Raw genomic sequence first — 24684 nt, 5'->3', positions numbered from 1 at the left:
GAACAACCGGCACAATAATTGTACAGGTGTGTTCTGGACTTTGAGTAGTGACCTGGCTTGGGTTCTGGGCTCCACCCCAGCAGACAGGAGGTCTTTGCCTAAGATTCAGGAGGGCTCCACCAAGGAGAAACAGGTGGGAACCAAAGCAACAAGTTATGTGCATACAGTTACACATAAAGACTGTTGGTAGGAGACAAAGTGCCTAAAAGGTAAGGCCAAAGCAGGTGTACTACATGTGTAAGCCAGGAGGCTAAATGTGGATTCCTTTGGATGGAAAACCTGAAAACTCCTGCAAGGGAAATATGTTGATTTTGATTTCTGGAACTTTGAACTTTCTTTTAATAAAATTGTGCAACAAACGTGCATGGTGGTATAGATAGATAGATATGTAGCACCCTCTTAGCGTAGTATGCTAGGTATTTTTAGTCTGGCTCCTTTTGTAATAAAGGGAGCAGTGCTTGTTTGTTCTGGCCTGCTCAGGGGTCTCACAGACAAGGAGTTTGATTGCTTCCCCTGCCTCTGAAAGAGGCTTCCAGAACTTAGGGTGGAAGATTCAAAGCAACCAGCCCGAATATTTATTCAGTCCCAGCCAATCCCTGGAGTGTAGTGTCCAATAAAGGGTTGGAATGGAGATAAATCATTTGAGACACTGGAGAGCAGGGTTCCTTCTCCCCAGGAGGGTAACAGAGACAGAGGGGCTGCTGCTCTCAGGAAGACCATGGACTGGACAGTTGCTCTAGGGGCCTCAGCAGTGCCAGAACTGGAAGCCTGGAAGGCCATTGTTTTGAGCTGATTGCAGAAGGAATTTGGTCCTGAGACATGTCGTCTCACTCACTGGACCACATCCAGAGAAAAATGGAGGAGGCAGCTGTCCTAGGGATTTGTGAGTAGTGATCTTTAACTGATCCCTATGACTGCCTAGTGTACTGGAAGCTGCTTCTCGGCCTTTTGGCTAAGACCAAGTTAGTCTCAGCTGCTTGAATCTTTGTCAGAAGGTGCCTGGGGCACCTGAGGGTCAGCCTTTGGGGGAGCGTCGCTCTTTGGAGGGCCCCCCTTGCTGCTATTGGCTGCAGGCTTAGTCCCCAGGCAACGGGTTGCGATCGCCCCTACCAGTCTACCTAGGCAGGCTGGTGGTGGGTTTTGTAGGCTTCAGAAACGGCGACGGGTGCTCGGGATGCACCCAATACGCTTAGGCTGGTTGTGGCTGAGCCTAGAAGAAGGAATGTTGGGCTTTACATCATTCAGAAGGAACTGATTGAAGACTTTCTTGGTATTGTGACAGAAAGCATTTTTTGCGTGCAATGTTTCCCAAGCACTGGATTGTATGATGTTAATTTCTGGAAAAGAGAAGACTTGCAGACATGCTTGCTGTGAAAATGTGAAAAGGAAGGAGTAGAGATGCTACAGGGGATTACTTTCCTGTCCAGTGAAACTAAAATGCAGGTACCTCTGGCTGTACACATGTTCAACCCATTTGTACGGGATGAAGAAATTCTGGCCTTTTTATTGCACTACTGTGAGACGGTATCGGCTGGCGTAAAACTTACAAATGTCCTGGGAACCATCAATGGGCATCGGAAGTTCTGGGTCATACTCAAGGCACGTCTGGGGAAGCAGGTGGCATGTGGCATCCCCTCCAAGCTTTCTCAATTGGGAGTAATCGAGGCTACTTGTATTACCCAGGGTAACCGATGTACTGTAGGCAATGCTTTTCTTTTGGTCACACAAAAGACCAGTGCGAAAATGGGCAGGTGTGCTGAAGCTGCTATAAGTCTGGTCATGGGGCTGCAGAGTGTACTGTCGGAAAGAATTGCCATATCTGTTGGACTGGGCTACATCTGGCCAGACAGTGTCCAAAAGTATTGGAGGTCAGAGCCAAGGAAAAACCTGCAAAGAGATTGAAGGAGAGCAGAGCAAAAAAATCAGGGCGCTGTCATATGCCGATGTGGCCCGGGGGTTGCTCCAGGATGTGCCGGTGAATCCAATGAAGGGGCCGTGAGGCTACCCAAGGAAGAGATAATGTGAGACACATCTTGCCTGTCTACAGATGGTGAGTCAGGTTCCTCCCCTGTGGATGCTGCTGGTGGAAAGGGGGCTCCTGCTCTGGCCGAGGGGGATGTCCCTGGACACCTCACAATGGAGGGGGATGTGGTGGAGGATCAGGTGGAAAAGATAATGGAGGAGATTTAAGTGGGGCAGCCGTCCTTAAAACGCAACATGGAGGTTGGAAAACCTACAACCCCCTCCCAGGATATAGGTGGTTTTTCAGATGACACGATATCGCGTCGGAGGTGAAGAGACTCTGCCTCTTCGATGGCTCCCTCCTATGTAAGCACTGGTCAGGTGGCAAACCTGCAAGAAATTATGGGCTATAGTAGACCTGAGCCAAAAGAGAAAGTGGGAAAAGCAGAGGAATGGCCTGATATGCCCGGTGTTAAGCCAGAGGAGGGACCCAGGACTAGAAGTGCAAAGGCCCATGGGTAAGCAAGGAAGGATAAATGATGAGAACGTGATCCCCTAAATGTAATCCTATGAAGATGCAGTTGAGGATCTCCTCTCTTAACGTTAGGAGTATTAGCATACAAAAGGGCGGCAATTTTTACGATTTTGTCGGGCTATGCTTCTGATGTCTTCTTTCTGCAGGAGTACAACCTGAGGGAAGAACCATTGACTGCAAAGTGGAACCATGGGGAGGCAATATGGTCGTGGAAGCGAAACAAGTCTAGCGGTGTGGAAATTCCTTTTAAAAAACGAAAAATTTAAATCTTAAGGAAGGTGGAGGTGGAGGTGAGACAGTGTCTGTTTGTATTTTGTGAGTATGGGGGTGTAATCTTTAAGTTGTTTTGTATATACGCACCTATTGATAAAAAAGGGAGAGAGGTGTGTGTGTGTGTTAAAAGTGTGACAGGCCAGAGCCCAGCAGGGGGGCTATGAGCTATAGGACCCCCAAGGGAGCTGGGGCCTCACTGTCCAAAGAACCTGTAAAATGAAGCACCTCGTAAAAGCTACAGCAAGCCTTCCCAGGAGTTCAAAGACATCCCAAGAAAGGCGGGAATAGGTAACACTTTTAAAAATACTTTTTCCCCTATGTCTCATATCTTGGAATATGAGAGACTTACATAAAAAACAGGCATATCGTCAGATTGGCCACGAGGAGGCGAACAGTTGGATAGGTTACTCTTCATGGTTGGAATAGATAGAAAAGCAGAAAAGTAGATCTTGTGAACCATTCAGTGTAGAATTTCATAATTCATATCTAATCAATCCTCAGGCGTGTCTGCATAATAATCTACCCGCGGGTGGAATGTCACTTGTGCATAGGAAAAGTTATGAGCAAAATAAGAGTTATGAGAGATTCTGGCTCTGGTTGAGGTATCTGCCTGACGATCCCTCCCTAAACGGGGCATTGGTCCTTGACTTCAGAGACACCCCCTGCTAGGGAACCACAAAATGGGCTGTCAGGCCTAAGAGAGCCAAGTTGAAGAATTCTCCCTTTTAACATCAGGACCACCTGGGGAGACCCATGCCCTTTTGCTCTGAAACTTGATCTGCTAACCCAGGACTTTGGCAAGTACTTTAACCTCTCCCTGTTATCTCTTTGCTGTGCTGTTGTTCTCTGTATATTTATATATATATTGGTTACATCTTTGTTCTGTAAATATTTTTATTGCACCCCTTTTTGACTTTTCAGTAATAAATCTTTCCTTCTGAAAGTGTTGAACTGTTTCTATAGCTCTTAATTGCAATTTACGAATTCCTGCCTCTAAAAGAACGCTACTGTGTTTGTTTAACCCTCTGTATAACCGGCATGCGGTGACCGTGTTATACAGAAGATTACCTCAACCATTATAGTGTTATTGCGGATATTGCCGAGTTTCCTCTTTCTCTGTACAAAAAGGAGGTGGTGGCAGTGTTAATTGCGTAGTTAACCTGACCCAGTAACAATCGCTCAGGCTGCCGGTACATCAATTGTGGTCCATTAGCTGGAAAATCGTTGTGCAGGCTGCAGCTGGGTGTGGCATTGTTACGCACGTGACATCGTGGTTTTAGATTGGCTAGTCCTTCAGTCACGAGTTTAGTGAGAAGGGCTGGGGTCTGACGCTGCGTCCATCACATATTGGTGACAGCGATCGTGGGATCGTCACATATTTGTGGCAGCGATCCCATGTCCGTCACAGAAATAATTTTTGAGAGGAAGGGATCCTATTATTATTTTGGGTGACTTTAATTGTGTTTTGCATGAGGGGGATAGGTGTAGGTGTGGAGGTGGTGATGGTGTGGATACATCAGGGAAAGAGTTGGACAAAATATTAAGGGTATTTGGGTTAAGGGATGTTTGGGAAGGTGGTGGATGTACATATTTTTGTGACAGGGGTAATTTGCAATGCAGAATTGATTTTTGCTTTTTATCAAAAAATGTAGGAGTTGGATCTTATGCAATCCAGAGAGAGGCCTTCACGGACCATGGCCGAATTGAATGTATTGTAAGTATGGAATCAGAGGTAATGTATGGGAAAGGAGTATGGAAGTTGAATGTAGATTTGTTGGCGGATGAAGGGATTCAGAATGAATATGTTGTGTTGTTTGAGAAGCTAAAAAGAAGGAGGAATGATTTTAAGAGTGTGATTGACTGATGGGAATGGGTGAAGGTGAAGAGTAAAGTGTTTTTCATTAAAAAAGGGTGTGAGCTAGCAAAGAAGGAGCGGGAAATGTATGAATGGTGGCAGAAGAGATTGAGGTATTTGTAGGAATTGAGAGAATGGGGGGAGAATGTTGGGAATGAACTAGTGAAAGCAAGGGAAAAATTGAGGGTGTTTTTGGATCGGAGAGGGAGAGAGATTGTGTCACAATCAAGAATGGTGATGAAAGAGAAGGATGAGAAATGTACAAGTTATTTCTTTAAAAAAAGTTTACGGTGAAAAAGTGGAGATGTCTGGAGTATTGGATGAAAATGGGTGTGAGGTGAGTGGGAATGAGAAGATGTGTGGAGAAGTTTGGAGATTCTATGGTAATCTGTTCACTGAGAAGGAAGGGGATGAAAGAGTTGAAGGTGAAGTATTAAACGAGGTGAAAGAGTGTCTGGGTATGGAAGATAAGGAATGGTTAGGTGAAGATGTGAGAAAAAAGGAGGTGGAAGAGTTTATAAAAGGTATGTAGAACGGAAAGATGCCAGGGAGTGATGGTTTGCCTGTTGAATTCTATTGCAAGTTTTGGAATGTGATTGGAGAATATGTGTATGAGGTGGTTGAGAAAGTGTTGATGGAAGGAAAAATGGCTGGATCAATGGCAGAACATGTTATTGTTTTACTGTATAAGAAAGGGGATGAGAAGGATCTGAAAAATTGGAGGCCGATATTCTTATTGAACATAGACTATAAGATTGTGGCAAAAGTATTGGCAAATAGGTTATGTATGGTATGTAGAAAAGAAAAGATAAGAGCGAGCGCTAAATGCAGTATATGATATTAAAATTATATATATTCAAATTAATTAAAAGCAGCTAGCACTCAGGATATAGGTAACAGTCACAGAATCACAATTTCTAAAATATTAGTGCAGCGCTGAAAAATGCATGTCATAAATTCCTTAAACGAATGTGACTCAGACGCATATGTGAGTAAAGTGCTGAAAGTGCAATAATAATATAACTAGTTCAAGATGACGCATTGATTATAATACATTGCACATCTGGGGGTGCAGCAGTATGCTGACAGCTACAGGGTCATCCGTCTGGTAGATGCCTGGTGGTCCTGGGGGGAATTAGCTCAGCCGCATGAGCCAGAAAGGTGCTTATAGTGTAGTATTTTATTCAAGGTAATAATAGCAAGTAACATAAAAACTTATCCTTTTGGAGTAATAAAATAAATAAATAAATGAATAAAGTACCAAAATGGCCACCGCTCATCAGCAGCAACGGCTAGAGGTCAGCAATAGGACTCCACCCAACACGTTTCATGTAATAACACGTCCTCAGGGGTACACCCATTGATGGACGGATAACCCCATAGCTGTCAGCATACCACTGCACCCCCAGATGTGCGATGTATTATAATCAATGCACAATATAATTTATGGTCTGGTGAGTGTACCGAGGGTGGATTTCCTTTTTTAAGCTTTTGCTTAACGGATAACTTCATGTGCCAATCATAGGCATTTCTTCAGCTGATATCTTTGCACAAGAGACGGTTTAAAATCACGAATGCTCTGATGAACTTATTTTATTGCATTTTATGTCATCTTGAACTAGTTATATTAATTTTGCACTTTCAGGTTACGTATGGTGGTGGAAAAGTTGGTTGGGTAAGAACAGGTGTGCGCGATACCTGAAAGATCGATTGTTGAGAGTTTGGTAAGTTTGAGAGATATACTATGGTTATGCAAGAAAAGGAAGCAAGAGGTACCTGTGCTAGCGGTAGACTTTGAAAAGGCGTATGAGTTTCGCATGATTTTATGTTTCAGGTGTTGGAGAGAATGAGGATGCCAGGAAAGTTGATTCAGTGGGTGAAGTACTTATATAAGGGGATGGTGAGTAAGGTTTTGGTGAATGGATGGTTGACAAAGGATATATGTATTGGATACAGAGTTAGGCAGGGCAGTCCATTGTCGCCTGTGCTTTTATTTGTGTGATTGAACCGTTATTATGGATGTTGGTAAGAGATAAATGTGTTAAGAGGGTGGAGGTACCTGGAAGCGTTGGGAGGAGTTTGAAGGTTATTGGATATATGGATGATGTGATGGTGGTGTGCAGTAATATGGCAAGTTTGAAAAGAGATAAATTGTTGATAGTAATTTTCTGTATGGCAACGTGGTTTCAGTGTGAATATGAGAAAATGTGACTGTAAACTGGTGAATGGAGGGAAATGTGACTGGAAGTTATGTGAAGGGGGTGTAAGGGTTTTGTGTTTTAAGTTTGACAAAGATTTGTATGGAAGAGAAAGTTGGCAAGATGTGCTGGTAAGAATGAAGAAAAAAATTGACTTTTGGTCGTTAAGACTTTAACATTGGAAGGAAACGTGTTAATTGTAGAGCGGTATTGTTGCCTATTTTGTTATTTTTATATTATGTTTTTCCAGCCCCGGATAAGGTTTTGAAGCAGGCTATAAGAATGTGTTATGTGTTTCAATACTCGTTAAAGATGGAGAAATTGCAGAGAGAAAAGGTGGTGAAGAACGCGGTGAATGGTGGAAAAGGAATGGTGAATATTGAAAGGTTTCTGGTGATAAAGTAAGTATGTATGTATATAAGGTTAAGTGGAAAAGAAATTTTAACAGGACGTATGGTAAGCTATGCTGGGGGGGATTGTTGCAGAGATTTAAGTTGTATGAAGTGGATTTGAGGAAGCCAGTATGTTTTAATGCACCGTGGTTCTATGTAAGGATTAAGAGATGTATAAGAAGGTATGAATTGCAAGAGGTCACGCGAGAGAAATGGGGTGAAAATAGGAAGGTGATGAAAGTTTTGGATGAAAGGGAAGAGTTGGAAGGGATTAGTGGATTGAATGTGGTCCAATGTGAAAAGGTATGGAAGAATGTTGCTTGTAAATGGTTGGATAATAGGCAAAAGGATATTGCATGGATGAGTGTGCACGGTTGTTTGCCTATGAGGGAGTTTCAGAGGAGGAGGAGGTTGGTAGATAGTGAAGTGTGTCCAAGGGTGGGGTATGGTATGATTGAAAGAGTGATGCATGTATTTTGGGAATGTATTTTTGCAAAAAAAGTGTGTAAGAGAATGGAAAAGATGGTGAAAGGATTGACTGGAATAGAGAGAGTGATGTATGAAACAGTTCTGTATGGTTTGAGTAATGTAGGGAGGGAGGAGGAAAGGGTGTTATGGATAGTAGTTAATTGTGTAAAAGAATGCTTGTGGGATGTGAGGAATATCCTGGTATTTAGGCAAGAGAGAGTGGATTTGAAAGATTGTGTGGCCATGGTCCGTGGGAGGATCTATAGTTATGCATATCATGATTTTAAAAACTGGGTGAGAGTAAAGCAAAAACAATCTGGAAACTGCAGGAGTGGAAACAATGGTGTATATAAAATGTTATTTTATGTAATGTTTTACTTTTTTTGTGAAATTAACATCTGTTTTTCTGTTTTCTTTTCAGGGTGAGTATAGGTGACGGTGAAAGGGACAGCGTGAAGGGATGGGGTAGGAGAATGTTAGTGTAGGGATAAGGTGGAGGGAGAGTTATTGTAGGGGTAGTTTTGAAGTTTGAAAATGAGGGTGGATGTGGTTGTTTTTGTATATGTAAAAACCTTATTTTTTTATGAGCTTGAATTTTTTGGATATGATTGTTGTACATGAAGAAGGATGGGAGACGGATGGGAGGCTTTGTATGTATTATATGAAAAGTGGCGGTGGGAGTTTGAATTTCCTTTGCTTGGTTTTTGCATATGTGATGAGGGGGAGGGTTTATGGGATGGGATATGTAAATTTTGTAAATCCTTTGTAAATACTTTGTATATGATGATGTATGAAATTCTGTGTAAAGCCTTTTCTTTTGATACTAATTTGTAATATGGAAACTTTTGTTTTTATTTGATATTTTAAATAAAAGAATGAAAAAAAAACTGGAAGCTGCACTGGGTACTGGCATTAGTGCACTGGCATAAGGTAACCAGATACCAACACAAAGACTAGCCTCATGGTCAGCTGTGGAGCTTTAAAGTGTTCAACACTAGCTACTACTTCTAGAGAAGAATACCCTCTAATTACTCACTACTGAGTGGTTTGAAGTATCCTATGCTCAAGTTCCCCTCTCCTGTTGATATTCTCCAAGCAACAAAATATCAAAAGCCAGCCCCTAGACTATTTATTGGGGTCAGTGTGAATGGACTGTTGCTTGAGGGGAAGGGCAACCTCTGTACTTGTCGGTGAAGAATCAGTTAATACCAGTCTCCCTTGCAAAGGTAGTTCTACAGATATACAGTATATTCTGTTCTCTCTTTCTGATCTTTTGAAATCAGTGATGGCTGCTGGGCATTAAATAGCTTGCTGCTACCTGTGACCATGGTGTCTGGCAGAGGGGAGTCTTCCAGCACTAACTTTCTTTGCATCTCAACATTAGGTAATGTGACATTAGTACATTTTATTTTCTTCCCTGTAGTCTTCATATGGTCCAACAGGGACACTAAAACATAACAATACAACAAAACATTCTTACTGTTGTACTTATTTTGCCATTTTCAGTCATCATACTGTCTCTGTGATGTAAATGTGCAAAGGGCTTTGCAGCTCCCCAAGATTCCAAGTATCTGGTCATACGGACTGATGCTCTCATCTTTGCTCCATCCAGTGTATGTCTTGGCTTAAAATGATACTGTGGACTTCGCCTCTCGACCTAGAAAATCAAAGATAAAAAACACGATTATATTATGTTAATTTTCAAAGTAAATACTGTCTGCCTTACAGTATGTAAACTCTGTCTTGTTCTCTTGCTTAACTACTTGCCCTCCGACCTATAGCAGAAATACTGCTACAGGGCATCAGGGCTGTGCAAAATCATGTATATATATATATATATATATATATATATATATATATATATACATGATTTGCATTTCCGTGTAGGGGGCACGCGCCGCACCTTACCCATGCCGCTATTAGCTGAAAAGGATGTCAATCACCAGGTCCCGGTGATCGTCCGTAGGGCTGAGATGGGAGAGATGTGTGTGTAAACAACACAGCATGGACATGCTGCTATCTATCTCTCTGCACATCAGAGAGATACAAAACAGCATGTCTCCCTAGTATAACACAACACAGCACACAATGTGAAACACACACAACAAACAGTTAACCCTTTGATCAACCCAGATGTTAACCCCTTCCTGCCCAGTGGCATTAGTACAGTGTCAGTGCTTTAGTGTCAGTGCTGTATTAGTGCCACTGGAGATGTCCGTGGCAGTTAGTCAGTTCCCACCCAATGTTAGAATGCCCCCCGCAGTCCAGCTATAAGTCGCTGATTGCTGCCATTACTAGTATAAAAAAAATTTAAAATACCAGTATTTATACATTTGTAGACGCTATAACTTTCACGTAAACCAATTAATATACACTTATTGGGATTTTTGTTTTAGCAAAGACATGTAGCAGAATACATTTTGGTCTAACTTTATGAAGAAATTAAATTTTTTTTATTGGATATGTTTTATAGCAAAAAGTCAAAAATGTTTTTCTTGTCAAAATTGTCAGTTTTTTTTTGTTTACAGCACAAAAAATGTAAAATACAGAAGTGATCAAATACCACCAAAAGAAAACTCTATTTTTTGGACAGCGTTGCATGACCGCGTAATTGTCAGTTAAAATAATGAAGCGTAGTATCGCAAAAAATGGCGTGGTCAGGAAGGGGGTTAAATCCTCTGGAAGGCAATTTGCATTATTTGAATTGACTAATCCTTTGTAGTGATGTTTTTTTCAAAGCAAAAATATTTTCTCTTTACTGTGTGTTGTAATGCGTTGCAATGTGTTGCAGCATTTGCAGCACATTTAGATTCATCTTGTTCCATTTTTCACCCCATTGTTGTGGGCTTTTGAAATTATGTCTCAAAAACATGATTTTATCAAGACCTAATCCTATATAACATCAAGTCAGCATAGCCGGACGTTAAGGGTTAATTTGTCTTGGTTGAGAAGTCAAATGACCATCCAGCTAGAGAAATGTAAACGATGGGTGAAGGGATTTTTTTTTTTCCTCCTAGAGACAATATACTATTCAAATTTCTACAGGTGGTCAAACACCATTGTTTAGACTTAGATGGCAGGTAAACATATACAAGGTCTGGACATGACAATAGAGGAACCAAACTGATTGTCTGAGAGCTCACACGGAACTTTGCAAAGTGTAATGAAACTAACAGACCTCTCAAACTATAACAATATGCTATTGTCCACCAAGGTTGCAAGTATAAATGTCTGTTTACCCTGACTCCAACACAATAGCCAGGTAAACAGAGGGCCTTTCCCACCTATGGGAATGTTTAATTCTGAAACAGAAGGTAAATTCAGGACATTTAAGACTAAAAATTGAATGTATCTAACCACAAAGATATTACTACAAAAGCATAGTATCTAGAGATGTTATAAAGAATAGGTTTCACACACCACCAAATATTCAGCAATGGGAATTATATATCACTAACTTGAGTATTGAGATGATGAAAAGTAAGATATATTGTAAGTTAGCCTCAGTTGTATGTCTTATCAGGAAACAGACAAGATGGTATTTCAGGAAGGAATAACTGAATATACACATATATTCCATGGTCCCTATTTAGAATATTATAGGTATGATCACTTATATATCTGGAAAAAGACGTATATTTAATCCCTGAAATTACCTTAAAATTCCACCCGAGGTATGAGTCATCTCAAATACTCAAATTGTTCTATGGTACAAGACTGCCATCTGGCGGGCAGGTGAGAAATAGCTTATGTACACACATTTCTCAACTAGCCAATCAAGAAGCCTGGTGGGAAGGTATCTTAGAACAATGGATTAGTTGGTATAAAAGCCCTACCTTTAAAAGAAGAAAAACTCATCAAAAGAAAAAAACCTGACTGAAGAAAGACCTCATTGGAAGAAAATCGGAAGACATCTGAAGAGACCTCTCTATAACCCCTCTTCCATCCTTTCAAACTTCCAAACTTTACTAAATTGCTAAACCTCTGTACTCCTAACTTCCTACATTCTCCCATACTAAATATCTATCACTTGCCCTATAATATCATTTCTAAAGGCGTTCCATTGCCAGCTGATCCACGGGAGAGTTTCATAGTCTGAATTCCGGGTGTGGTGAGAGTATTAATTTAATTTTGCATTGCCTATTTTCTCTGTTGTGTAGAGTCATAGAATTACCTTAGCGTATTACAACTATATTGGGTAGTTATATATATGTAAAGAGATCCTGTTTTACTGTTAAAAATTGTTTGGTGCCATATTATAATTTTTTTTCATATTTCATAATTTATTAAATATTAATAATTAGAGTATATTTTATCAGAGAATATCTTCTTTCAATCCTATGGCCACGGTTTGTGAGAATATAACCTTTGAGATACTCAAAGTTATTAGTTATTAATAAATTTAATTTTAATCAGATCATTTAGAAATTGTGATATTGATGTAATTAGTTAGAAACCTTATTATTGTGTATTACATTGGTAGGGTATATCTTTGATTGTGTGTACCAATATTCATTTATCACCAGTCTTTTGCGTTTTGTGTTAATATATATATAATTTTTGTACATAAATAAATTTTTATATTTATCTATTATAAGGCGAATTTTGTGTGTATGGTATGAAATCATACTGGCTAAAAGAATTCAAGGTATAATAATAAGTGGTGATCAAATTATCAAGGTGTCCAAATTATTGGTTTACTAAATATTTGCCGTATTTTAACGGCTGGAGGCACTGTAATAGTTCATCTAAGGGAAAGGGACACGCCCTTTATAAGTAGAAGAAATCCTTACATAAACCACCACACCATATATTGGTAACTATACAATTTGAACAGTCATTGCACATGGTGAATGTGCTCTTTGTTGACAAAATCTTCAGGTGATGACTGTATTTCATCTGATCTTTATTTTGAAATAAGAAAAAATCTGTGCTGACGCATAAGAATTTTTAAACTTAAAGCTCAGAAAACAAATTCTAAAAACATGAACATTAGGAATGTTAATTGATCAAATAGAATTTACTTAAAATAACAAATAACCTGAGTAATTTTGAGGACTTACATACAGGTAGATGGGTAAATACAGAATGTTTTTTGGTGCATTCAGCTAGCACTTTAAATAAGTTTTAGACACTTGACAAATGTTTGGCACCACATTTGAGCATTGACAATAGGTAACAAGTAATTTGTCTCCCTGTATAGATTTTTACATTTTTGTAAGAATATATAAAGCTTTTATTTGGTACACTATTTCAATAAATTCCCTGCTCACATTTTTTTATACACTGACAAGGGTATGTGTAAAATTACTATAATCCTAACAGACAAGTTGAGAGTTTTTGGCAACACGCCAGCCAGTATAACTTTGTCTTGCATGCAGCTGTACATCCAAAGTCTGAAAACACAGACATGTCACAGTTTTTTAAATACCTGCTTTGCAAAATTATACATAAATACTGCTTTCACTAAGTTCAATGGTGAACCTGAAAACTACAGAGGCTGGAAATCCACTTTCAAAGCCACAATCAGTGAACTAGATGTCACAACTACAGAAGAACTAGATAAAATGGTGTATGTTGCACTTCTGGTACAAAAACAACATATAATATATAATAACAATAGCCACCAATAATTACTCCTTTGCAAAACAGCAATCATAACATGAATCCACAATTATAAATATACATAAAGTCTGTGAAAGGTGATAGTCCCAAAACCACTCCTGCTCCAAATGCAAAGAAAAAAATAAAACAATTAGATCCTTCTACTGGTGGGTGAGCCCACTTTCCCAGTGCTGTACAACTCTACATCAATTACAGCCAGTCAGCCAATGAGGAGAGAGAGGGGGCAGGGACAAGCCATGGCTCCGTGTCTGAATGGACACACGAAGCAGCAGATGCCCCCCATAGCAAACTGCTTGCTGTGGGGCACACGACAGGAGGAAGGGGCCAGGAGAGCATGCAGGGGACCCAAGAAGAGGAGGATCCAGGCTGCTCTGTGCAAAACCACTGCACACAGCAGGTAAGTATAACATGTTTGTTATCCCCCCCAAAAAAAGAAGAACCTTTAGAATCTCTTTAACAACTTATTTATTTAAAAATTGTGCCCACATATAAAAAGTAAAAAATGGCTTTAAAATCACATAGGCAGTCCCTCCGGATAATAATACCAAGCATCCTGTCAATGTCTCCAGTATCCCAGCTCTGACGTCAACTTGCTCCTTCATCCTGTTGAGGATGCTTTATTTATAAGGTTGCAAATCTTCCCAAAAATATTCAACATAGACAATCTGAAGTTTCAAGAGCTCACTGACCTTTTCTTGGTGTTTCAACTCGGCAAAGCTGATACCCACCTACCTGGCATTGGTTACTTAGATACTGCTCATGGGGTCAACTCAATCTCCAAGTTACCTTACCGTATACAGGAAAAATGGGCATCACTTGGATCAAGGTACAGTAAGAAAATAAAGTTTCCGGTCTTCCCTTTTCCTACTTCTGTGAGTTCATTAGAATTGCTAATACTAAATATGATCCAAGTTTCTCCTTTGAGGAGTCCAAATATTTGACTCCTCATATTTATAATATAAATCAAGCAATTTGCATACAGACTGCAGAAGTCCAGTGTCTGTGAAAACGACTGATATTCTTTCTACACCTGCTAGACTCCTTCAATGGAGTGATCAGAACAAGAAAATTGAGAACCCAAATCACCAATGTCCCATAAATGACAAGCAACACCCACTTGACTTCAGAAAGAAACCCTTGCAATAATGCAATAAGCTTTTAAAGAAATTGGAGGTTTGCTTCAAATACTGTGCTTCTGCGGATCACCAAGCTCCTACGAGCCTTCAGTGTGGGCTGTGGATATCTGGGCTACTGATAGTGACTGGGAGCTGAAGACTGGGTGGCGTTGGTACTCAATTTCCCATTTCCCACAGTGCACATTGTGTCTAACCCTATCCTGTACAGAGACAGTTCAGCTGTCATGTACTTTGTATATGATATGTGTTTTCTGAGTGGACAATAACTGTCAAATGCTGTTGTGATCTCTGGGCTTTTTTCTTTATCTGTGGATTACGTATTTATTTTATCCTGCTACTCAAGCTGCTTCAAGTTTTTTCTTCTGGTTGTGGGACAACTCTATCCTTGTGATCTTTACCACTACCCAAAATAGGCTATTGCCTTCACTGGTACCCTGTCTCTACTGTGAGAGGGATCTGTGAGGGCAGGTAGGCTTTTATTGAGCAAAATGACTTAGCATTTTCCCTCTTTTTTCTCCCCCTGCTTTGTCACTATTCTTAGCCGTTTCCCAGGTGCACTTAAGACTTTTGCCCTCCTTTGGACACCATTGGCCTTCCCTAGGTTAAGTGTCTTAACACCAGGGCTTTTTTTTCTGGCGTAACATGCTGGAATACCATTCTGGCACCTCCGCCAGATATAGTGAAAAAGTGAAGCACTCTCTGTATTGCAAAACAGGGAGGCCACAGAATGAGCTGATGTAGCTCACTTAGTCTGGTTTGTCCTCTCAGTCTGTCCATTAGTTTGCGGATGATACGCAGAAGAAAAGCGAAGTTCAATCTCTAGTGCCTCAAACAGAGCTTTCCAGAACTTAGAAGTGAACTGCACTCCCTGATCAGACACGATCATGCATATGGTATTATTGCATCTCTCTATTAGAAGTCTCCAAGATCCTCTCTGATGCCCGCCTCACCACCTGCTCCCTCGACCCTATCCCCTCACAACTCCTACGACCTCCCTCCCCCTCCATCCTACGCTCCCTCACCCACATCTTCAATCTCTCCATCTCCTCAGGCACTTTCCCCTCCCCTCTGAAACATGCACACATCACCCCCATACTTAAAAAGCCCTCCCTGGACCCCAATAACCCGAACAACCTCAGACCCATCTCCCTGCTCCCATTTACATCTAAACTCCTCTAGCGCCTCATCTACACCCGCCTATGCTCTCACCTGAACGACAACCACCTCCTCGATCCCCTACAGTCCGGCTTCCGTCCCCTACACTCCTCCGAAACCGCCTTACTCAAACTCTCCAACGACCTTCTAACCGCCAAAGCTAATGGCCACTATTCAGTGCTCCTACTCCTTGACCTCTCTGCGGCCTTCGACACAGTCGACCACCCCCTCCTCCTCAAAAAACTACACTCCCTCGGCCTCAGAGATTCTGCTCTCTCCTGGCTCTCATCCTACCTGTCACAACGCTCCTTCAGCGTTACCTATAATGCTACCACCTCCCCCTCACTCCCCCTCTCTGTTGGGGTCCCTCAAGGCTCTGTTCTTGGGCCCCTTCTCTTCTCCATCTACACCTCCTCCCTTGGCCAACTCATACACTCTCAAGGCATCAACTACCACCTCTATGCCGATGACACACAAATCTATCTCTCAACCCCCCACCTCACCCCCTCAGTCTCTGCCCGAATCAGACACCTACTGAGCGACATATCAGACTGGATGTCGCTCCACTTCCTTAAACTTGACTTCTCCAAAACCGAGTTTCTTGTCTTCCCCCCAGCCCGGACACCACCCCCCATTGACTTCTCCATCACATCCAACAACGCCACCCTCAAACCCGCACCGCAGGCCAGAGTACTTGGTGTCATTCTGGACTCCAACCTATCCTTCCAGCCCCAAGTTCAATCTTTAACAAACTCGTGCAGACTCCACCTCCGCAACATCGCCAAAATACGCACGTTCCTAACCACAGAAAACACTAAACCGCTCATCCACTCCCTCATCATATCACGACTCGACTACTGCAACTCCCTCCTCACTGGCCTGCCTCGCCGCTGGCTATACCCGCTTCAGTCGATCCTGAACACGGCTGCCAGACTCATTCACCTTTCCAACCGCTCCGTTTCCGCCACCCCCCTCTGCCAATCCCTCCACTGGCTTCCGATTGCGCAAAGGATCAAATTCAAAATCCTAACACTGGCGTACAAAGCTGTCCACCATACTCCCCCGAACTACATCACTGACCTAACATCCAAGTACCGCCCAGCAAGCACACTCCGCTCCTCACAAGACCTCCTTCTCTCTAGTTCCCTGGTCTCCTCCTCCCATGCCCGCCTCAGGACTTCTCCAGGGTGTCACCCATCCTCTGGAACTCCCTGCCCCAACCCATCAGATTATCACCTACTCTCCTCTCCTTTAGGCGCACCCTGAAAACTCACCTCTTCAGGGAAGCCTACCCCACCCCCTGCTAACTTGCCGACCTCCTCCACTCTTCCTACCACTCCATCCCCCACAGCTATCTCCTCCTGTACCACTATCCCCTCCCTCCTAGATTGTAAGCTCGAAAGAGCAGGGCCCTCAATCCCCTCATGTTTTGCATTGTATTGGTATTGTTCTGTCACATGTTCTGTCCCCCTTTGTAATGTACAGCACTGAGCAAACTATTGGCGCTTTATAAATACTGTATAATAATAATAATTAGATTGTAAGCTCCCAGGAGCAGAGCCCTTCTGTCAGGGATCGCGGCGTCCTGCCGGCCGGCGCATGCGCGCTGGCGACGGCTCACGCCGGGACACAGGCACTAGGTCCCGGCGAGCCGTGGATGACAGGATGCCGCGCATGCGCAGTGGGACCCGCGGGCGCGCCTCGGGCGGCCAATGACAGCCTGGGGGCGCGTTCCGAGCGGCCAATGACAGTGCAGGGCGCAATATTTAAAGATGCCCTGCACTGTCAGTAATCGCCGCAAGGTCTATCTGAGTTCCTGAGTCCTGTACCTGTGTTTTTGACCCTGATTGACCCCGACTACGCTGCCTACTCCTGTGTTGACCCGGATTGTCCTGACTACTCTGCCTTCTCCCATCCTGACCCCCGGCTTGTTTTGACCTCTCTACGGACTGACTTATCCTGCTGACCCTGCGTGTGACCTGCCGATTCTCCGCCTGCCGATTCTGTACCTCGCCTACCCCACGGGACCCCCGCTCGTGATCCATCCTGCTAGGTCCTGCCGTCCTCCTCACATCTGGCTTTCCCGGTACCAATACATCCCCGGAGGTTGCCCCTGCCACTGGTGGGCCTGCTCGGAGGTCGTGACCTGGTCCCGGTCTGTTTCAAGTCCATCCCCACCATCAGGGGCCCTGGTGAAAGCACAGACCGGGACTTAGACTCCACGCTTTGGGTAGGTCTGTCAAGTGGGCAGCCAGGGGCACCACCTGGCGGGTCCTAACAGTACCTTGCGGCCATGACAGAGCCAGGAAGAGGACCGGCGTCCCTAGAGGATATATGCCAGCACCTGGCGACTCTGACCCAGGCCTTCCAGAATTTTCACAGCCGCTGCACCCGGCTTGAGGACCGCATGGAGTCGTTTGCCACCCAGACTCCCCCTGCTCCAAGTTCCGCAACTGCGGAGTCACCCGCTGCTCCAGCATCCGGAGCAGTTGCGGCACCCCTAGCTCCCGAACCCCGCGTTCCCCTGCCGGAACGATTCCGTGGAGACCGAAGCCGTTTTCGGGCCTTCCGGAACGCGTGCACTTTATTTTTTGACCTGCAGCCCCGCACGTTTACCGTCGAGACCGTCAAGGTGGGGTTTATAATCTCTCTCCTTCAGGATGAGCCCCAGGATTGGGCTCACCGCCTGATGGAGAAGCGTGACCCCCATCTCGATTCCGTGACTGAGTTCTTTCAGGCCATGGCCGTCCTATATGACGACCCCCAGCGGGCTGCCTCCGCAGAGGCTACTCTATACTCTCTGCGGCAAGGCCGCCGGGCGGCCGAAGAGTATGCGTCTGATTTCAGGCGTTGGATGGGAGATACCAGATGGAACGATGCGGCATTATGTCACCAGTTCCGCATTGGGCTGTCTGAGTCGCTAAAAGATGAATTAGCACGAGTAGGACTACCGGACTCTCTTGAGAAACTGATAGAGTTGGCCATCCAAATTGACCGCAGACTGAGAGAGCGTCGCCTGGAAAGGAGTAGCCAGGGTCAAAGGGTGGCATGGATCCCACCGAGAGAAGCAGCTCCAACCCCAGGGAACCATGCCCGGAGCACGGAAGCAGGGGACACCTCAGAACCCATGCAACTGGGACTGGCCCGTTCCACTTTATCGGCCGAGGAACGTCAGAGGAGACGATCGCAGAACCTTTGTCTGTACTGTGGGGAAGCTGGTCACCAGGTGCGCTCCTGTCCTGCAAAAATGAGTAAGTCCGCTTCCTGTTTTCCTTTACCTACAGAAAGGGGTGACCTATCTAGTTACCTGGCAATACCTGTGTCGTTACAGCTCCCCGGAGGAACCCTGTCGGTGACCGCAATCATTGATTCGGGAGCATGTAGTTGTTTCATTGATCTTACTTTTGCTCACCGGCAAAAGATTCCCCTCCAGACCAAAGAAAGGGGGTTTAACATCTTCCTGGCAGATGGGTCTAGCATAAAGTCGGGAGTGGTGGATCAGGAGACTCCCCCTATTTTTACCACGATGGCTGACCATCATCAGGAGTTCCTCCGTCTGGATGCCATCGCATCCCCCCTTTTCCCAATCATTCTGGGGCTTCCTTGGCTGCGGGCCCATAACCCCCAGGTTGATTGGGAGAAGGGAACGGTTCAATTTCGGTCACCATACTGCCGGGATCACTGCCACGTCCCAGGGCCCATGCCTCCCCGGTTTCTCCTATGCATGGATGGTGATACGGATCTGTCTCAGGTTATCCCTCCGGCCTACCACGATTTCTTAGATGTGTTCAGTAAGCGAGGAGCAGACATTCTTCCCCCACACCGTTCCTACGATTGCCCCATAGACCTCCTACCCGGATCTGAGATTTCATTTGGTCGCATTTTTCCTTTATTGGAACTAGAATCAGGGGTTTTGAGGGAGTATATTGATGACAATCTGCGGAAGGGATTTATTCGCCCGTCCACGTCCCCGGCCAGGGCTGGGTTGTTTTTTGTAGAAAAAAAAGACAAATCGTTACGGCCCTGTATTGACTACCGAGACCTGAATAAAATCACAGTAAAAAATCGCTATCCGTTACCCCTAGTCCCTGAGCTCCTCCAGAGGTTAGGGTCAGCAGCGATTTTTACTAAATTAGACTTGCGGGGGGCATATAACCTTGTTCGTATCAGGGAGGGGGATGAATGGAAGACAGCCTTTCGTACGAGATTCGGTCATTTCGAATATTTGGTGATGCCGTTCGGGCTCTGTAACGCACCGGCCACCTTCCAACACTTTAACGATGTCTTTCGTGATTTCCTCGATGTCTTCGTGGTTGTCTACCTAGATGACATCCTGATATTTTCACCCTCACTGGAGGCTCATAGGGAGCATGTGGCAAGGGTCCTAACACATTTACGCCAAAACGGGCTTTACGCCAAGGCAGAAAAATGCTGTTTTGAACAGTGTAAAATAACGTTCTTGGGACTGGTCCTCTCTCCCGCGGGGGTCGCGATGGATCCCCAGAAAGTCACGGCGATCTTAGATTGGCCAACACCCACCGATAAGAGGGGGGTACAGCGTTTCATTGGATTCGCAAACTTTTATAGAAAGTTTGTCAGGAACTTCTCAGGGCTGGTCTCCCCAATCACGCAACTGACTAAACAAGGGACTCGTTTTAAATGGACCCCTGAAGCCCAGACCGCGTTCGACACGCTCAAGAAATTGTTTACTTCTGCTCCCATTCTCTGCCATCCAGATTCTTCTCTTCCATATGTTTTGGAAGTGGACGCCTCCGAAAACGCGGTAGGAGCGATTCTTTCCCAAAGGAGTGGTACCAAGGAGTTACTGCATCCCGTGGCGTTTTTCTCCAGGAAGTTGACTCCGGCGGAGCGCAATTACGATATTGGAGATCGGGAACTCCTGGCCATCAAGTCCGCTCTAGAAGAATGGAGGTATCTCCTGGAAGGAGCCACACACCCAATCCTAATATTCACGGATCACAAGAACCTCGAGTATTTAAGGACGGCGAAACGACTGAGACCACGCCAGGCGAGATGGGCTCTTTTCTTCTCTCGGTTTACCTTTCATATAACGTACCGACCTGGGTCTAAGAATACAAAACCAGACGCTCTGTCCCGCATGTTTGAGGACCCCGACGATACAGTGTTACCTGACACAATTTTGCCATCCGGAAGCTTCCTCGTCCTGCAAACGGAACTTCGCTCCAGACTGATTGACGCTTCCGTTGGACTGCCAGTCCCGCCTGGGTCGCCTCTCCAGAACCGCGATGGTCTGCTTTGGAAGGAAAATCGGATCGTGGTGCCAGAAGGAGTTCAAACTTTCATCCTGGGGCACTGCCACGACCATCCAATGGCAGGGCACTTTGGGGTGACGAAGACTCTGGAACTACTACGGCGCTCATTCTGGTGGCCAAACATGGTCAAAGACTGCGAGCGCTACGTCCAGACCTGTCCCACCTGCCAAAGGAACAAGCCCTCCAGAAGCAAGGCCTGGGGATTGTTGCGTCCATTGCCGATACCCAAACGGGCCTGGCAAATGATTGCCATGGATTTTGTAGTCGAACTCCCACCGTCTCAAGGCTACACTGCTATAATGGTGATCGTGGATCGCTTTTCAAAGATGGCTCATTTCGTGCCCTTGGAAAGAACCCCGTCGGCACCGGAGACTGCACGGATATTCATCAAGGAAGTAGTGAGGCTACATGGGATACCCGAAGACATAGTATCGGATCGGAGAGTCCAGTTCACATCTAGATTCTGGAAAGCCTTATGTGAAGCATTAGGAATCAAACTGTCACTGTCATCCGCTTACCATCCACAGACCAACGGGCAAACAGAAAGGACCAATCAAACATTGGAACAGTACCTCAGATGCTACACCTCCTATCTCCAGGACGACTGGCTAACACTGTTGCCTTCTGCAGAGTTCGCCTATAATAACTCGAGCCACTCAGCGACGGGACAATCACCGTTTTTTACCAATTTCGGATATCATCCTACGTTTCTCCCCGACCTAATGCCCGAAAGTCCGGTACCCGCATCTCAAGATGTCTTGCATTTCTTTTCTGTCAATAACAAAACGATTCAGGTGGCCATCACTAAAGCCCAAGAAGATAGTAAAAAGGCGTTCGACAGGAGGAGAAGAGGAGAGCTGTTGCTCCAGCCGGGGGATCAGGTTTGGTTGGCTACGACCAACTTGAAAATGCTGTGTCCTTCCAGGAAGTTAGGACCGAAGTACCTTGGACCGTTTCCAATTAAACGTGTGATCAATGAAGTGGCCTACGAACTTGAGTTCCCGGAGTCTTTCAAAATACACCCTGTGTTCCATGTCTCTCTCCTGAAACCATCCAGACCAGATTCCTTCCCGGATCGCCAATCCAGACCTCCTGAGGCGGTCACCATAGGTGACCAGGAGGAATATGAGGTAGAAACTATTCTCAGTTGCCGAAAGAGGGGGGGCCAGACGCAGTTCCTGATAAAATGGAAGGGTTATGGCCCTGAGGAGAATTCTTGGGTACCCATCCAGAATGTTCACGCCCCCAGGCTCATCCGGGAATTTTTTCGTGGCCACCCGCGGTGGAGAGATCAGTGGGGCTCCCGGAGGGTGCCCATAGGGGGGGGGCAATGTCAGGGATCGCGGCGTCCTGCCAGCCGGCACATGCGCGCTGGCGACGGCTCACGCCGGGACACAGGCACTAGGTCCCGGCGAGCCGTGGATGACAGGATGCCGCGCATGCGCAGTGGGACCCGCGGGCGCGCCTCGGGCGGCCAATGACAGCCCGGGGGCGCGTTCCGAGCGGCCAATGACAGTGCAGGGCGCAATATTTAAAGATGCCCTGCACTGTCAGTAATCGCCGCAAGGTCTATCTGAGTTCCTGAGTCCTGTACCTGTGTTTTTGACCCTGATTGACCCTGACTACGCTGCCTACTCCTGTGTTGACCCGGATTGTCCTGACTACTCTGCCTTCTCCCATCCTGACCCCCGGCTTGTTTTGACCTCTCTACGGACTGACTTATCCTGCTGACCCTGCGTGTGACCTGACGATTCTCCGCCTGCCGATTCTGTACCTCGCCTACCCCACGGGACCCCCGCTTGTGATCCATCCTGCTAGGTCCTGCCGTCCTCCTCACATCTGGCTCTCCCGGTACCAATACATCCCCGGAGGTTGCCCCTGCCACTGGTGGGCCTGCTCGGAGGTCGTGACCTGGTCCCGGTCTGTTTCAAGTCCATCCCCACCATCAGGGGCCCTGGTGAAAGCACAGACCGGGACTTAGACTCCACGCTTTGGGTAGGTCTGTCAAGTGGGCAGCCAGGGGCACCACCTGGCGGGTCCTAACACCTTCTAACCCTCTTGTATTGAATTGTATTGTTGCTGTATTGTGTCCATTTGTATTGTAAAGAACTGCACAAGGTGTTGGCTCTATATACATCATGGATAATAATACTAATAATCCCAGCATAATATAAATCTTAGGTGCACCCACCCAACAGTTATCCTGTCACATTTTTGTAAACAACAAGATGTCCATTTCTCTATGCATGTATGAAGCATTACAGTGTCTTTTTTTACAGCACAACAGTGTACTAACCTTTGGGTTTATTACAAGGAATGTAACAATATTATGTTCCTTGAGGTATGGGTCTCTTAAATGCCCTTCACCATCCTCAACTTGGTATGCTCCACTCAGGTGATCCAGTGTTTCGGATGTGATATGAACACGGCTGTTCAAAGAACAAATAATAAAAAATAGATAATTTCAAAAATATGATATAAAACAGCTTAAAAAGGTTATATGGCATATATTTTAGTGAGTACACAGGTTGGGCTATTGGGTTATTAACAAAATATACTACAAAGGAATTTTTTATGTGATTTTTACATTGTTATATGCTTGTGATAGACCCAACCACAACATCTCTGCCAACAAGCGTTAGTTTGGGTTTGCAGGAGGTGGCTTCAATCACACTGGCCATAATTCACCAGAACAATATCATGGCAGAGCAAAGTTTTTATGTGGGACAGTGCTGAAGACATGGATGGTATTGCAATAGCAATAACTATTTACTTTCAAATTGTTGTTAACTTTAAATTCAGTCTAACAAAGCTGAAAGACCTACACTGATAGGTAGGATTGAAAACTGTGCCGGTACTACTACTAAGTATTGACCCCTGTACATACATCAAACTATGGAAAGAAATAGGATTTCTAAAATAAAATATGAAACATTAAATACTTTAAATGGCAATATGTACAATATAAAATATAAATAATATAATTAGAGATGAGCGAATTATTCAAAAATTCGATTCGGCCGATTCGCTGAATTTCAGGAAGAAATTCGATTCGATGCGAATTTATTCGCTACGAAGTTAACTTATAAAAAGGGTTTCTAGGCTTCAGAGAGCCTTTAAATTAGTGCAGAACACTGTACCTTTAATTTAAATGCCCTTGGAGATGAGGAAGGAGAAGGAGAAGGAGAAGGATGAGAAGAAGGAGAAGGATGAGAAGAAGGAGAAGGATGAGAAGGAGAAGGATGAGAAGAAGGAGAAGGAGAAGGATGAGAAGATGGAGAAGGAGAAGGATGAGAAGATGGAGAAGGAGAAGGATGAGAAGAAGGAGAAGGATGAGAAGAAGGAGAAGGAGAAGGATGAGAAGAAGGAGAAGGAGAAGGATGAGAAGAAGGAGAAGGAGAAGGATGAGAAGAAGGAGAAGGATGAGAAGAAGGAGAAGGATGAGAAGAAGGAGAAGGATGAGAAGAAGGAGAAGGATGAGAAGAAGGATGAGAAGAAGGATGAGAAGAAGGAGAAGGATGAGAAGAAGGATGAGAAGAAGGAGAAGGATGAGAAGAAGGATGAGAAGAAGGATAAGGATGAGAAGAAGGATGAGAAGAAGGAGAAGGATGAGAAGAAGGAGAAGGATGAGAAGAAGGAGAAGGATGAGAAGAAGGAGAAGGAGAAGGATGAGAAGAAGGAGAAGGATGAGAAGAAGGAGAAGGAGAAGGATGAGAAGAAGGAGAAGGATGAGAAGAAGGATGAGAAGAAGGATGAGAAGAAGGATGAGAAGAAGGATGAGAAGAAGGAGA

At 44.6% G+C, this 24684-nt stretch overlaps 1 protein-coding gene across 1 annotated transcript in view; it reads right to left on the bottom strand.

Moving 5' to 3' along the window:
- Positions 1 to 24684, bottom strand: part of ADCY2 (adenylate cyclase 2) — a 685338-nt gene that overhangs the window by 367176 nt on the left and 293478 nt on the right. Inside the window, exons 9-10 of the mRNA XM_089654517.1 lie at positions 23190 to 23322; positions 9164 to 9340 (exon numbers count right to left, since the gene is read on the bottom strand). Coding sequence (XP_089510643.1) covers positions 9164 to 9340; positions 23190 to 23322 — 310 coding nt within the window. The remainder of the gene's footprint in view (positions 1 to 9163; positions 9341 to 23189; positions 23323 to 24684) is intronic.

Source organism: Staurois parvus, unplaced genomic scaffold (genome assembly GCF_062004578.1).
Source record: "Staurois parvus isolate SC_StPar_1 unplaced genomic scaffold, SC_StPar_1.0 ptg000772l, whole genome shotgun sequence".
Lineage (NCBI taxonomy): Eukaryota > Metazoa > Chordata > Amphibia > Anura > Ranidae > Staurois > Staurois parvus.
The sequence above is the reverse complement of the archived record's forward strand: the minus strand, read 5'-3'. Positions and strand labels throughout refer to the sequence as shown.